The sequence below is a fragment of the Solea solea genome, chromosome 17 (genome assembly GCF_958295425.1).
Source record: "Solea solea chromosome 17, fSolSol10.1, whole genome shotgun sequence".
Lineage (NCBI taxonomy): Eukaryota > Metazoa > Chordata > Actinopteri > Pleuronectiformes > Soleidae > Solea > Solea solea.
The window spans coordinates 23,655,725-23,668,834 of NC_081150.1; the positions used below are offsets into that span (position 1 = coordinate 23,655,725).

General features: G+C 43.1%; 1 protein-coding gene across 1 annotated transcript in view; it reads left to right on the forward strand.

Annotated features, from left to right (window-relative positions):
* LOC131443387 (NACHT, LRR and PYD domains-containing protein 3-like) overlaps positions 1 to 10,475 on the forward strand; it is a 67,980-nt gene extending 57,505 nt beyond the window's left edge. Inside the window, exon 13 of the mRNA XM_058612985.1 lies at positions 9,854 to 10,475. Within this exon, the coding sequence (XP_058468968.1) occupies positions 9,854 to 10,377 (524 nt within the window). The 3' untranslated portion in view covers positions 10,378 to 10,475. The remainder of the gene's footprint in view (positions 1 to 9,853) is intronic.
* The last annotated feature ends 2,635 nt before the right edge of the window (positions 10,476 to 13,110 follow it).

The following is a 13,110-nucleotide window of genomic DNA, read 5'->3' on the forward strand; positions in this document are numbered from 1 at the left end:
GTTGGACAGTTTCCTCCAGTCGAGACTCAAGTAGCCTGTACCTGCTGTCGTCCAGCGTTTCTTCGAGCTTGCACACAGAAATCCTGTTCACCATCGCCAAGGGCAGCTCCACCTCCGAAGCACCACTGTTTTCCATTCAGTGGTCCGTTAACAACCCATCCAAGCACTGTCTTTATAGCATATGGGCCATTCCCGCTACTGTTAATGACCTCCCAGGGTTCTAAAATCCTGGGAGCGTTGGTTCCAATTAACAGGTCGACGTTTGCTTTTATGTTTGGGATGTTTACCTTGGACAAATATGGCCACTTTGCCAGTTCTTCGGATGTCACCATGTTGTTAACATTGACTGGCATTTGTGTTTGTGTGAGAACCTCTGGGAGAATATGAAAGTCATTGCTGTCCAGATTAGATACCTCCAAGCCAATTAATGAATATGCTGAAACCACTGTTTTCTGCCCCATCGTGCTCAACAGGAAGTTGTTTTTTCTCCCTGGGATGTTTAGCTTCCGCATTAGTTGTTCTGAGCAGAATGTGACTGAACTTCCTGGGTCCAAAAAGGCATAAGTTTTTATTATGTGATTTCCCTTTGCACTTTTGACCTTCACAGGCAGGAAAGATAACACACACCGGTCCTTACCAGCCCCTGTATATCCACATGTTTTAGGTGAAGTTGGCTGGTGAGATGTTTCAGACTTTTCCGGGGCTGGTTGCCTTTTAATATGAAGCCCAGTGGGATGGGTTTGACTACATATTTTACATGTCAAGCGATCTTCACAGTCACGACTCATGTGTCCCACACATAAACATGCAAAACAAACCCCCCTTTGCCTCAGAATCTGAATCTTTTCCTTGTGCTTCCAACCCTTAAACTGTTTGCAGTCCTCCAAAGAATGGCTACGAGCACAGCAAAGGCATTCAGTCTTTTCTGGGCCTGCTGTGGGCTCCTCAACCTTTTCCGGCGCTTCCATAGATGTTATGGTGGTGGCCATGACATTTCCTTTCATAATGTATCGAGGTTGTGCTTTAAACCCAGTGACAGACTTTATCCCAGCAACACCAGATGACTCCTGTATCTCACCAAACAAAGGGTCAGAAAGAATCCTGACATGACGCTCAATGAACATGACCATATCCATGAAGCAAGCTGAAGATTGGTTGTCTCCATTATGGCATGGGCTATGGTCCTCCATTGCTCCCTCATTCTGAATGGCAGCTTTGACACAATGGCTCTTATATTTACTGGCATATTCAGTTCCTGCATGTACTGAAGCTCTTCCATTACATTGCAGCATCCACGCAGAAATAAGGAATAGGCTTGCAGAGTTCTTACGTCCTCAGATTTAATTGTCTGCCAGGCCAGAGCCTTTTCCATATAAGCACTTGCGATTTTGTACTGATTTCCAAAATGTTTCTGGAGAAGTTCCTTTGCCACTGCATAACCACGCTCTGGAGCCATATGCTGGCAGCTTCGCACCAGTTCACGTGGCTGTCCTCTTGTGAACTGTTCCAGATAGTACAAACAATCCGCTTGTCCTGCCTTTTCCTCTACTCCTTGCTCAAAGGCTTTGATGAACGTCCTGTAATGGAGAGGGTCCCCCTCAAATGTGGGAATATCTCGTGGTGGCAGTGTCATCATATGCTGTTGCTGTACCAGAGCTGCTGTTATTTCATTTTGCCTTTGCATTATGGTAAGTATGTCAGGTGGACTTTGGCCAATGTGGTGTTGTTGCATAGGTTGAGCAGTTGATGACTGGTGTTGAAAATGCAGCAATGTTTCAGATATGTTGACCTGTTGCTGCTCTTTTTGGCTGCACTGGTGCATTGAAGCAGCTTGGACCCATTGCTCAGTTTCCTTGGGTGGTAGTGACCATTTTGACAGTTCATTTTGTGTTGATTTCCATGCAACAGGACGGTACGTCTTTGCCATAGGGTTCAACGTGGTGACAGAGTTTTCAAGCCTTTTCCTTTTCTCCTTTTCCAAATAGGAATTCATGCCATTGCTGTGTGCTTGGGAAGAACCTCTCCGCTCTGAAGCCTGTAATACAGCCAGCTTAGCATTGGATGCAGCTATTTCAGCTTGTAAATCAAGCTGTTCTCTTTTCCTTTTCAGCTGCTGTTCCTGTTCCTCCAAGTCATGCTTTTCTTTTAAAGCTGCAGCGAGAGCAACAAGCGCTGCCCTTTCTGCTTCAACCTTTATGGCTGCAGAGGATACAGTACTTGATCTTGCACTACTACGGCTCCTATGGCTCGATTGCTTACTAATATTTGAAACACTGTCATTAGGATTAACTTCATCCACAACATCACCATTTTCGTTTGCAACACTGTCATCATTTGATACCCACATTTTTGTGTTAGCAATACACTCATTAATAGGCAACATTTTTGCCTTGAACCATATTTCATGTTTTTCCTTTTCCTCACATGGCAAAGAATCCAACAAATTATTATGCATGTATTTTGCTTCATAACAGACTTCCAACAATTCATCAAGAGCATCCTGTACCTTTGTTTTATCATGCTTTAGCATCAAATCTTGTATTGATTTTCTTATGATGGCTGTTTGATTTAACTTAGTTTTTCTGCCAGACTGCAACCTGTCTAATTCATTAACAAGCGCCTTTGCAGTGAGTTTAACCACACGTTTTTTGCGTTTCAATACCGCCAGCCACACTTCTAGATGTAATAACATTTTGCACATTAGTCCCAGCAGCTTTAATTGTGTCCGATATAGCGCTGCTTCTTCTCATGATGAATAGTCAGTTCATAAACAGCCAGCAGCAATCAACGGATCCGACGCAAAGTTTATTGTCCCCCTCGCTTCTGCGACCAATGCATTGGGTTTATGCCCGGCGATGTGTGCACACAATTTGAATGGCCATTTACCGGTGTAGCGCTACACATACCTCCGTGCGTTGGGCGCCATGCGGTAGTTCCATGGTCTGATGGTCCGATAATCCGATGCTCCGATGCTCCAATGGTCCGATGATCCGATGCTCCACAGCCAGGTTCAGCTCCAGCACCGCCCTCCGGCGTCTCGATATCCACGTCCAGACGCTCTCCAAATTCCCTCAAAGTCCAAACCGCTTCCAGCAGCTCCCCCCGTCTTGCGCTCTCGTGAGCGGGTGCGACGACGGCGTTCGCGGGATCTGGACCTCCGGCGTTCTCTTCGTTCCGTACCAAACGTGCCGAAGTGTCCCACAAAGTTCCAACTGGTGCAGGTTTTTCGACTAATATTATAGCAGCTCAGCCTAAAACTTCCGCTACTGAGGTCTCTAACTCCGGATAACCTGGTTGACGCGCTTTGCCTTGGCGATCGCTCTTTTGAACTTCTCAGATTGAATGTCCACGCTGTTCGTTTAGTTGCAATATTTTGGCTTTATTGCTGTGCGTTTTCTTTGCATAAGGACATTCCATCAAACAATCCAATACAGTCATGAGAAGCGTCTCCGCGGTACAGCGGTCGAAATCCGTTTGCCCTTCCGGTTCACAAACCTGACAATGACAGTGATAATACCAACTATATACACCTGAGCTCCCCCCTCTGAGAGCACAGCGACCCCACACACACATTGAGTGAATTACACCAAACCTCATTACACAATCAAACACTTTCGGCTCCTATACACACACTACAAACCTGTGTGTGTGTGTGTGTGTGGGTGTGTGCGTGTGTGTGAGAGGGAGAGAGAGAGAGAGAGAGACTCACTTATTTACTTTGAGCAAATTACTGAAATTAATTTTCCACAGATAAATATATTTTCTTTATGTAACACAGTGATGTAAACACAGCTGCTGACATGAACACATGAACACATGAACACACGTCAGCCTATAATGTTTTAAACGTGTGACACTTATAGATTGTTGAAATAATCTGTAAATTCAGCTCACATGGATCAGTCATGTCTAAACATACATGTTACACCAGAAAAAAACATGCACAGGATCAACTATCAATGCACAGCCAGTTTTTTGAGCATCAATATTAATATGAGAGCAGTCGCTGTGACCCTGACATTTAGTTCCTTTGTGTTTATCACTAATTCTAAATGAAACGACCAAAATACTTCAAAATATACAAAATACAAAAAAAGGACTTCACTCTGTCACTGATCATCTGAGGTTAAACTTCACATGTTCTGTTCCAGCTGCTGGAGGAGAACATCATCTGCTTTGTGAAGAACGAGCTGAAGAAGATCCACAAGGTTCTGGATACAGATCACACAGAAGTCTCAGAGAGTCAGAGGGAGGATGAGGAGCAGAGGAGCAGCAGAGAGGCCTTTCTGAAGATCACAGAGGACTTCTTAAGGAGGATGAAGCAGGAGAAGCTAGCTAATAGTAAGATGACTTTTAATGTGAAAGGAAGAACATCTTATTTTCTCAATGATCCACTCACTGATTTATTTTCTTGTGTTCTGTCAGAAATCAGAGCTCTAGCTTGTCGACATGAACTCAAATCAAACCTGAAGAAGAAGTTCCAGTGTTTGTTTGAGGGCGTGGCTAAAGCAGGAAACCCCACCCTTCTGAATGAGATCTTCACAGAGCTCTACATCACAGAGGGAGGGACTGGAGAGGTCAATGAAGAACATGAGGTCAGACAGATTGAAAGAGTTTCCTGGAAACCAGACAGACCAGAAACATCCATCAAACAAGAAGACATCTTTAAAGCCTCAGCTGGAAGAGACGGACCAATCAGAAGAGTGATGACAAAGGGCGTGGCTGGCATTGGGAAAACAGTGTTAACACAGAAGTTCACTCTGGACTGGGCTGAAGACAAAAGCAACCAGGACGTACAGTTCATGTTTCCCTTCACCTTCAGAGAGCTGAATGTGCTGAAAGAGAAGAAGTTCAGTTTGGTGGAACTCATCCATCACTTCTTCACTGAAACCAAAGGAGCAGGAATCTGCAGGTTTGAAGACTTTAAGGTGGTCTTCATCTTTGATGGTCTGGACGAGTGTCGACTTCCTCTGGACTTCCACAACACTGAGATCCTGACTGACGTCACAGCGTCCACCTCAGTGGACGTGCTGCTGACAAACCTCATCAGGGGGAAACTGCTTCCCTCTGCTCGCCTCTGGATAACCACACGACCTGCAGCAGCCAATCAGATCCCTCCTGACTGTGTGGACATGGTGACAGAGGTCAGAGGGTTCACGGACCCACAGAAGGAGGACTACTTCAGGAAGAGGTTCAGACATGAGGAGCAGGCCAGAAGGATCATCTCCCATATCCAGACATCACGAAGCCTCCACATCATGTGCCACATCCCAGTCTTCTGCTGGATCACTGCAACAGTTCTGGAGAACATGCTGAAAACCAGAGATGGAGGAGAACTGCCCAAGACCCTGACTGAGATGTACATCCACTTCCTGGTGGTTCAGTCCAAAGTGAAGAGGGTCAAATATGATGGAGGAGTTGAGACAGATCCACACTGGAGTCCAGAGAACAGACAGATGATTGAGTCTCTGGGGAAACTGGCTTTTGAGCAGCTGCAGAAAGGAAACCTGATCTTCTATGAATCAGACCTGACAGAGTGTGGCATCGATATCACAGCAGCTTCAGTTTACTCAGGAGTCTTCACTCAGATCTTTAAAGAGGAGAGAGGCCTGTACCAGGACAAGGTCTTCTGCTTTGTCCATCTGAGTGTTCAGGAGTTTCTGGCTGCTCTTCATGTTCATCTGACCTTCATCACCTCTGGAACAAATCTGTTGTCAGAACCAACAACGAGCCAGTTGACCAGACCGTTTAGAAAAAAACCCAAACTGAATCATCTGCACCAGAGTGCTGTGGACGAGGCCTTACTGAGTCAAAATGGACACCTGGACTTGTCCCTCCGCTTCCTCCTGGGTCTTTCACTGGAGACCAATCAGAAGCTCTTAAGAGGTCTACTGATACAAACAGGAAGTGGTTCACAGACCAATCAGAAAACAGTTGAGTACATCAAGAAGAAGATCAGTGAGAATCTGTCAGCAGAGAGAAGCATCAACCTGTTCCACTGTCTGAATGAACTGAACCATCGTTCTCTTGTGGAGGAGATCCAAGAGTCCCTCACATCAGGACGCCTGTCCACAGAGACACTGTCTCCTGCTCAGTGGTCAGCTCTGGTCTTCATCTTACTGTCATCAGGAAAAGATCTGGAAGAGTTTGACCTGAAGAAATACTCTGCTTCAGAGGAGGCTCTTCTGAAGCTGCTGCCGGTGGTCAAAGCCTCCAACAAAGTTCTGTACGTGGATCAGTATATAAATATTAATAAGACATATTGTAAACGGCACAAGACAAACATGTTTAACCTTTTGTTCATCACTGTCTTCCTCCTCAGACTGAGTGGCTGTAACCTCTCAGAGAGAAGCTGTGAAGCTCTGTCCTCAGTCCTCAGCTCTGTGTCCTCTCGTCTGAGACACGTGGACCTGAGTAACAATGACCTGCAGGATTCATGAGAGAAGCTGCTGTGTGATGGACTGAATAGTCCTCACTGTACTCTGGAGACTCTCAGGTTTGTGCTCAGCTGATTTATATGGACAATTCTACTCTGATTATTTTTTTAATTACATATGTGAATAGATTTTCTTGAACTCCTCCTCAGAATGAGTGGCTGTAAACTCTCAGAGAGAAGCTGTGAAGCTCTGTCCTCAGTCCTCAGCTCTGTGTCCTCTCGTCTGAGACACGTGGACTTGAGTAACAACGACTTGCACGATCAAGGAGTGAAGCTGCTGTGTGATGGACTGAAGAGTCCTCACTGTTCTCTGGAGACTCTCAGGTCAGAACTCTGACTCAGACTCTTTGCTTCTTTAGGTTCTTGTTGATGAAGATGTTTTTTCTGAATCACTGAGTTCATCATATCTTCTTAACTCCAGTCTGTCAGGTTGTCTGGTCTCAGAGGAAGGATGTTCTTCTCTGACCTCAGCTCTGAACTCCAACCCCTCCCATCTGAGAGAACTGGACCTGAGCTACAATCATCCAGGAGACTCAGGAGAGAAGCTGCTGTCTGCTGGACTGAAGAGTCCTCACTGGAGACTGGACACTCTCAGGTATTCTCCTCTTCCTCCTCCTCCTTCCTCTTCATGTTCATCAGCAGTATTCAAACTTGTCAGCAGGTTCAGGTTGAAGATGTCCTGTTATTATGTTTTCCTCTGTCAGTGAGTATAACCAAACATTAGTGACACTTTTTAAACACCTCGTGAGAACGAGTGAATGTCACATAGTTCAGCCTGAGAAACGACCAGAACCATGAACTGGACAGATCATCTGCACAGAGTAGCAGCATCATGTGAGAAGTCCTGGTACTGGGTACAGAACAGTCCTGGTCCACTTCAAACAGTCTATGGTCAAACTAAAGTAAAGATGTCTTTATTCTGTGGTGTTTGTAGTGAGTTGTGTACGAGATGTTCGTCATCTAACAGCTACAATCAAGTTGTTCTTGATTCTTCATTCAACGGTGAAAACACACAAGTTTTGGAAGCAGCAGTAACAGCGACGAGCCACGAAAGCACTGGAAACTAGGTATCGATTCAAGCAAGCAATCAAGCAACCATAATTCAAATACAAAGTTTATGGTTTTTAGACCCACAATACTGTGATTTGAAACACTGTAAAAAATACAAATGAAATCCCTCTATTTTATCTATTTTCTTTGTTTACTTGGTGAGTGCTGGGCCAACTTGTTGCTGGTTTACTCGTGGTGGGTTTCAAATGTATAAACAGAAGTTGTCTTATGTGTTGTCCACGTGGTGGCGCTGTTGAGTAAATGCGTAGCCTCCTGAAACTGTGGTCTCTGGTTCTGCAGACACCGGCCGTTTCTCAATATCCATACTTGTGCGTACTTGTGCGTACTTGCGTACTCCGGTACTGTTCAAGTGCTGTTCCAATTCTCAAGTAAGCGAACAGCGAGGACCCGGAAGTATTCTCGCTCCGCCCATTTTTACCAGGTATGCATCGGAGGTGACTTAAGCGTACTTGGGATGGCCATGTATCCCAGAATACTGAAGTATATGAACTAAGAAGAACACATTAACACAGCTAAAGTTTAATACTTAAATGTATTGATGATTGACATTAATAAGTAAACATGAGACAAGAGGGTCTCTTGGACACATGACAAGTCAGACCATACGTTTTACAATAGGCATCCTGTATAGGACAGGAAACTTGAGGGTCTGTTTTGAATATGGTTAGTTAGGAAATATAGATGTCTCTTGTTTGACTAAATGGTGATATTGTCCAATTTAAAGATCATGGGACAGTATGGTATATCCGGACCCGACTTGTTTTTCAAGTTGTTGCATTATGGAAACAGGAGAAAGGCGGGGGTCGAAACATGTGATGCCTGCAAATAAGAATGCTAGAAAATCTATATAAGGTTAGTTTTGCTTTTCTGAGGCAGAATTGTTCGGAGATTCGGCAAGAACACATTCTCCCGAGCTGCTGCAGAGCTTGGTTCTGACACCTGACTTGTGACTAAATAAAATCCCTTTGTTCGGTACAAGTCCTGTGTCAGTGGGGTCTTTTCCTGCATCATCAACTCATCACCTATCGTTCATAAGAAGAAGGAAGCCTGACAAAAACGACATTACATTTGGGCGGAGCATAGCAGCAGATAATAGAAATATAAATCTGAAATAAATATTTTTCTTTGTCCTGGAACAAAGTTTTAACATCATTTGAGGCGAGAAATGAGTCATTTAGAAATCAAACATGTGGTTTGTGTATGAAGATATGACGTATTTATAGTTTGGCAGCGACGTTTGTCGGAGGTGATAAGCTCCGCCTCTGCGGACGCTCCGCGCTCACTGTGCCCGGCACAGAGCAGCGTGACCTCGGCCTGTCCTGATGAAATGATCCGCTGGCTCAGACGTCGCTGTCATTAGATGCTCGGTGTGATCCATAGATTTGTTGTTGACGTGTTGTTTTGTTTTTAATGGAAACGTTTTGACCTGACAGTTTAAAAGTTTGTATATTGTTAATGTTTTTTTTATTTTAACTTTGAATGTTAGATTTTTTATTAAAGTCGCACGGTCATTGTATCTGTATTTAAATATAATATGTAAATATAAGATATGTAGAGTAGTATATATTTGTACAAGTCATATATATATATATATATATATATACTACTCTACAATGCTGTAATATATCTATTTTCCACATTGTATAATTTGTATTGTATATTTTAATAGAAATAAATTAATAAATGTTAAATATTTAAAATGTAAAAATAATAACAACATATATATGCATTTATTAAAAGTATTTCATATGTTCATTTATCAACACCGTAGGTGGCGCTAATGAGGCTGTAGCACTGCAGCACTACAGCAGAACTACAGCAGAACAATACATACATACTTGCATACTTGAGTATTGAGAAACAACCACATACTTGTGTACTCCTGTACTTGGCAAGTATATACTCCCAGCGTACTTCTCAAGTATATACTTCCCAAGTAAGCAAGTACATACTTGCATACTTGAGTATTGAGAAACAACCACATACTTGTGTACTCCCGTACTTGGCAAGTATATACTCCCAGCGTACTTCTCAAGTATATACTTCCCAAGTAAGCAAGTACATACTTGCTTACTTGAGTATTGAGAAACAGCCACTGTCTTCTCTTTGAAACACACCTGTCCTTGTAGTTCATCATTGTGTCCACCAGAATGCGTCATTAAGACAACAGTTTGGACTCATGTTGGACAGAAACTCATTCAGACTGTTTCTTCCTCCAGGATGGACCATGCTGGAGAGCAGAGGTTAAAACCTGGTCTCAGGAAGTGTAAGTATGGATTTACAGGAAATAACAACATATCAGCTGATCATCAATAAACTGCAGCTGTGTCTCGTTGTCTTCATCAGATTCATGTGAACTGGAACTGGACACAAACACAATGAACAGTTACCTCAAACTGTCTGACGACAACAGGAAAGTGACCAATGTGACAGAATATCAGTGGTATCCTGATCATCCAGACAGATTTGAGTCCTGGTCTCAGCTGCTGTGTAGACCTGGTCTGACTGGTCGCTGTTACTGGGAGGTCGAGTGGAGAGGAAGAGTTTATATATCACTGAGTTACAGAGGAATCAAGAGGAAAGGCAACAGTTCTGACATGTTTGGACATAATGATCAGTCCTGGAGTCTGTTCTGCTCTGATGATGATGGTTACTCTGTCTTTCACTGTGGGACACAAACACCCATCATGTCCTCTGTCTCTCGCAGAGTATCAGTGTATGTGGACTGTCCTGCTGGGACTCTGTCCTTCTACAGCGTCTCCTCTGACTCACTGATCCACCTCCACACCTTCAGGACCACATTCACTGAACCGGTTTATCCTGGGTTCTGGGTCTGGGATGGTTCCTCAGTGTCTCTGTGTCCTCTGTAGGACATGAAGAGACAGCAGCTTCAGTGGTGGACGAGGTCAAAGCTCGTCTCAGTCATTCTTTGTTGAAACCATCAATAAATAAAGACTTAAAAAATCAACATGTCTGTCATTAACTGAGCCGCCGTCCTGCGCTGTGAGTGCCCCCTGCTGCTGAGAACCAGCCTGAAACACACAGGTTCACACACACTGAGATAAAAATAACAAAAAGTGAATGTTTGAAAGTGAAATTAAAAGATACAGAAAGTAAAATCAATTAAAAATGAATAAATGCTTTATATAAAATAAAAAGAAAGAAGTCAAAATAATATAAAATAAAATTCAAGGTTTTCAATCCAATAGAAAACAAAGTAAATAAAGATGTTAAGAGTTTGACTCTTTGTCTGAAGAACATCATCTTCTCACCTTTCTGTCCCAGCATGCACTGCTTCTCCTCCTCCTCCTCTTCATGCTGCCTGACAACAGCGCCCCCTGCTGCGTCTGAGCAGAACAACACTCAGAGTTACGCACACACACACACACAGGGAAAATTAAACACACATGAGCAGATTATGCCATGAATGAGGAAGTGTGGTTTCTGCTGTGATGCAGGATTTCAAACACTTGTAACCCGGTTAAGAATCCTTACTAAAACAAATAATAAGGAATTCATGGTTTAAAAAAAGGTTCATATTTGGTTAAAAGTGTATTAAAAATGTAAAAAAGGAATAGTTCATAAAGGTTAAAATAGTTTGATAAAAGAGTATAAGATTTAAATGACATAAATGTACATATTTAATATTTTATTTTATTTTGAAGAAATTCGTAGGGAGAGAGGAAGTACTGATGAAGAAGTGTGAATCCTGGTCATTGATTTGATTAAGGTGTGATTGACAGGTTCAGACCGGAGGTGAGCGAGTGGAGAGTGTGTGTTTTTTGAAGGGAACTTGACGGAGTGAGAGAGAGAGGGACGACGGCGTGAGTGCACAACGGAGATGTATGTTGCGAGTGTTACCTTTTATAGATTTAGTCATTCAAGTGTGTAGTTTTCAGCGTTTAAGAGACTGTCTGCTCGGCACTCACGGACATTGGAGCTACTGTTGTTTAAAGTACAGTTCAAGAAGTTTCAACGCGGGACTTCTGGCGAAGCTGCATAGATTTAGCTTAGCCCAGCTACTGAGCTAACTCGAGCGTTAGCATTCGCTATCAAAGCGAACGTGTTTAGCCGCGAGGAGTTAAATCAGCTTCTGTTATCGGCTGTGCCTTGTGGTCTCAACGCGGGAACATAAGGATTCGGCATCAGACGCTGGCAGTGTGTGTGTGAGACTCGTCATCGTTGGACAACGTCCCGGGCTGCGAGGGTGGCTCCATCTCTGTTCACCGGTTTGTCTTCAGTCCACCTGTAGTGTCGTCTGCTTGGAGGTAACACTTTCCCTTTACTTTCCTGGATCATCGGAGCAGTTGGATTTCCGCGCACTCAGAAGTCACCATATCAGGCCTGCAACGAGGTTATTTTGTTTGCCGGCTGTGTGTATGTGTGTGTGAGTGTGGGCCCACTGTTTTGTCTAAGTTTATTAATGAAAGTTACTGAAATCTGAATATTCAGGGGTTTGAATGTAATTTGATTCATCTGAAAGTATTTTTGCATGTGTGTTTTGTTCGAATACATTTAAAACCTGAATTAAATAATTGATTTGTTTATTTTTCCTAAAAATAGTCTTGTGATAATTCTTTAAAGTCACCATAGTTCACGTTGAGATTACAGACAGTTAGATTAAACATTTTATTCAAAGTTCTATGCCAAAAAAGTAAATTAATCTAGGTGTATCAGTTGAGTGTGTATTAACAAACGAAATCCAAATAACTTACTTGAAAATTAGGGTTAAAATACAGTAAATGAACCCAGAAGCCTGCCCTTAGTATAAGGTCTATTGAGGGGAGTGCTACACACTGAAATGACAAAATAAGACATTTGAACTTAGTGATGGAGGCAGTGTGTGTGTGTGTATGTGTGTGTGGGAGAGTGAGTGTGTGTATGTGTGTGAGTGCTCTGGTAATTATCACATTGTGGGTACATCGGTCTGTTTACACAGTCACGGTGTGGGGACCGCTGACAGTCTGGGGACCAAAATCGAGGTCCCATAACGTTTTTCTTTTTAAAAGCCTTCAGGAGTTGTTCTGAAGGTGCCTAAGTGATTTTTAGCCTTGGCCCAAAAAGCACATTTTTCTGTATTTTTTTGTGTGAGTGTGAGAGAAGCTGCTCCCCCTAAAGGCCTTCGCTGGTAATTGCACCTTCCACTTCACACACACGCATCTTCCAAATATGGTTAGGACCGCCCACTTCCTGGTCCCCATTAGTAAGGTTTTAAGGAGCCAATGAAATGTTCAGTGTTTTATTGGAAATGTTGTTTTTGTGGCTGCACAAGCATAACAATAAGAAGAAGAAGAAGAAGGAAGGGGGGTTTGCACTTTATGTGAATGACAGATGCAGCAATAAAATTACTCAAGAGCATTTGAAGGTAATTTGTCATTCTACGTAACAGAGTTGCACAACAAGACATACAGTAGTTGAGTGTGGAGGAGAAGTTGTAGAAAAAACTATTTAATAGTGTTTAATAAAAGAGGCTCTGTACCTGAGATATAATTCTGCAATATAATACGATGGGGTATATGTGCAACTCTGACTTCCGGCGAAAGGCTTTTACTTTGAAATCACACAGGAAGCCGGCTGTACGTTTGACCGCAGCTTAACAGTAA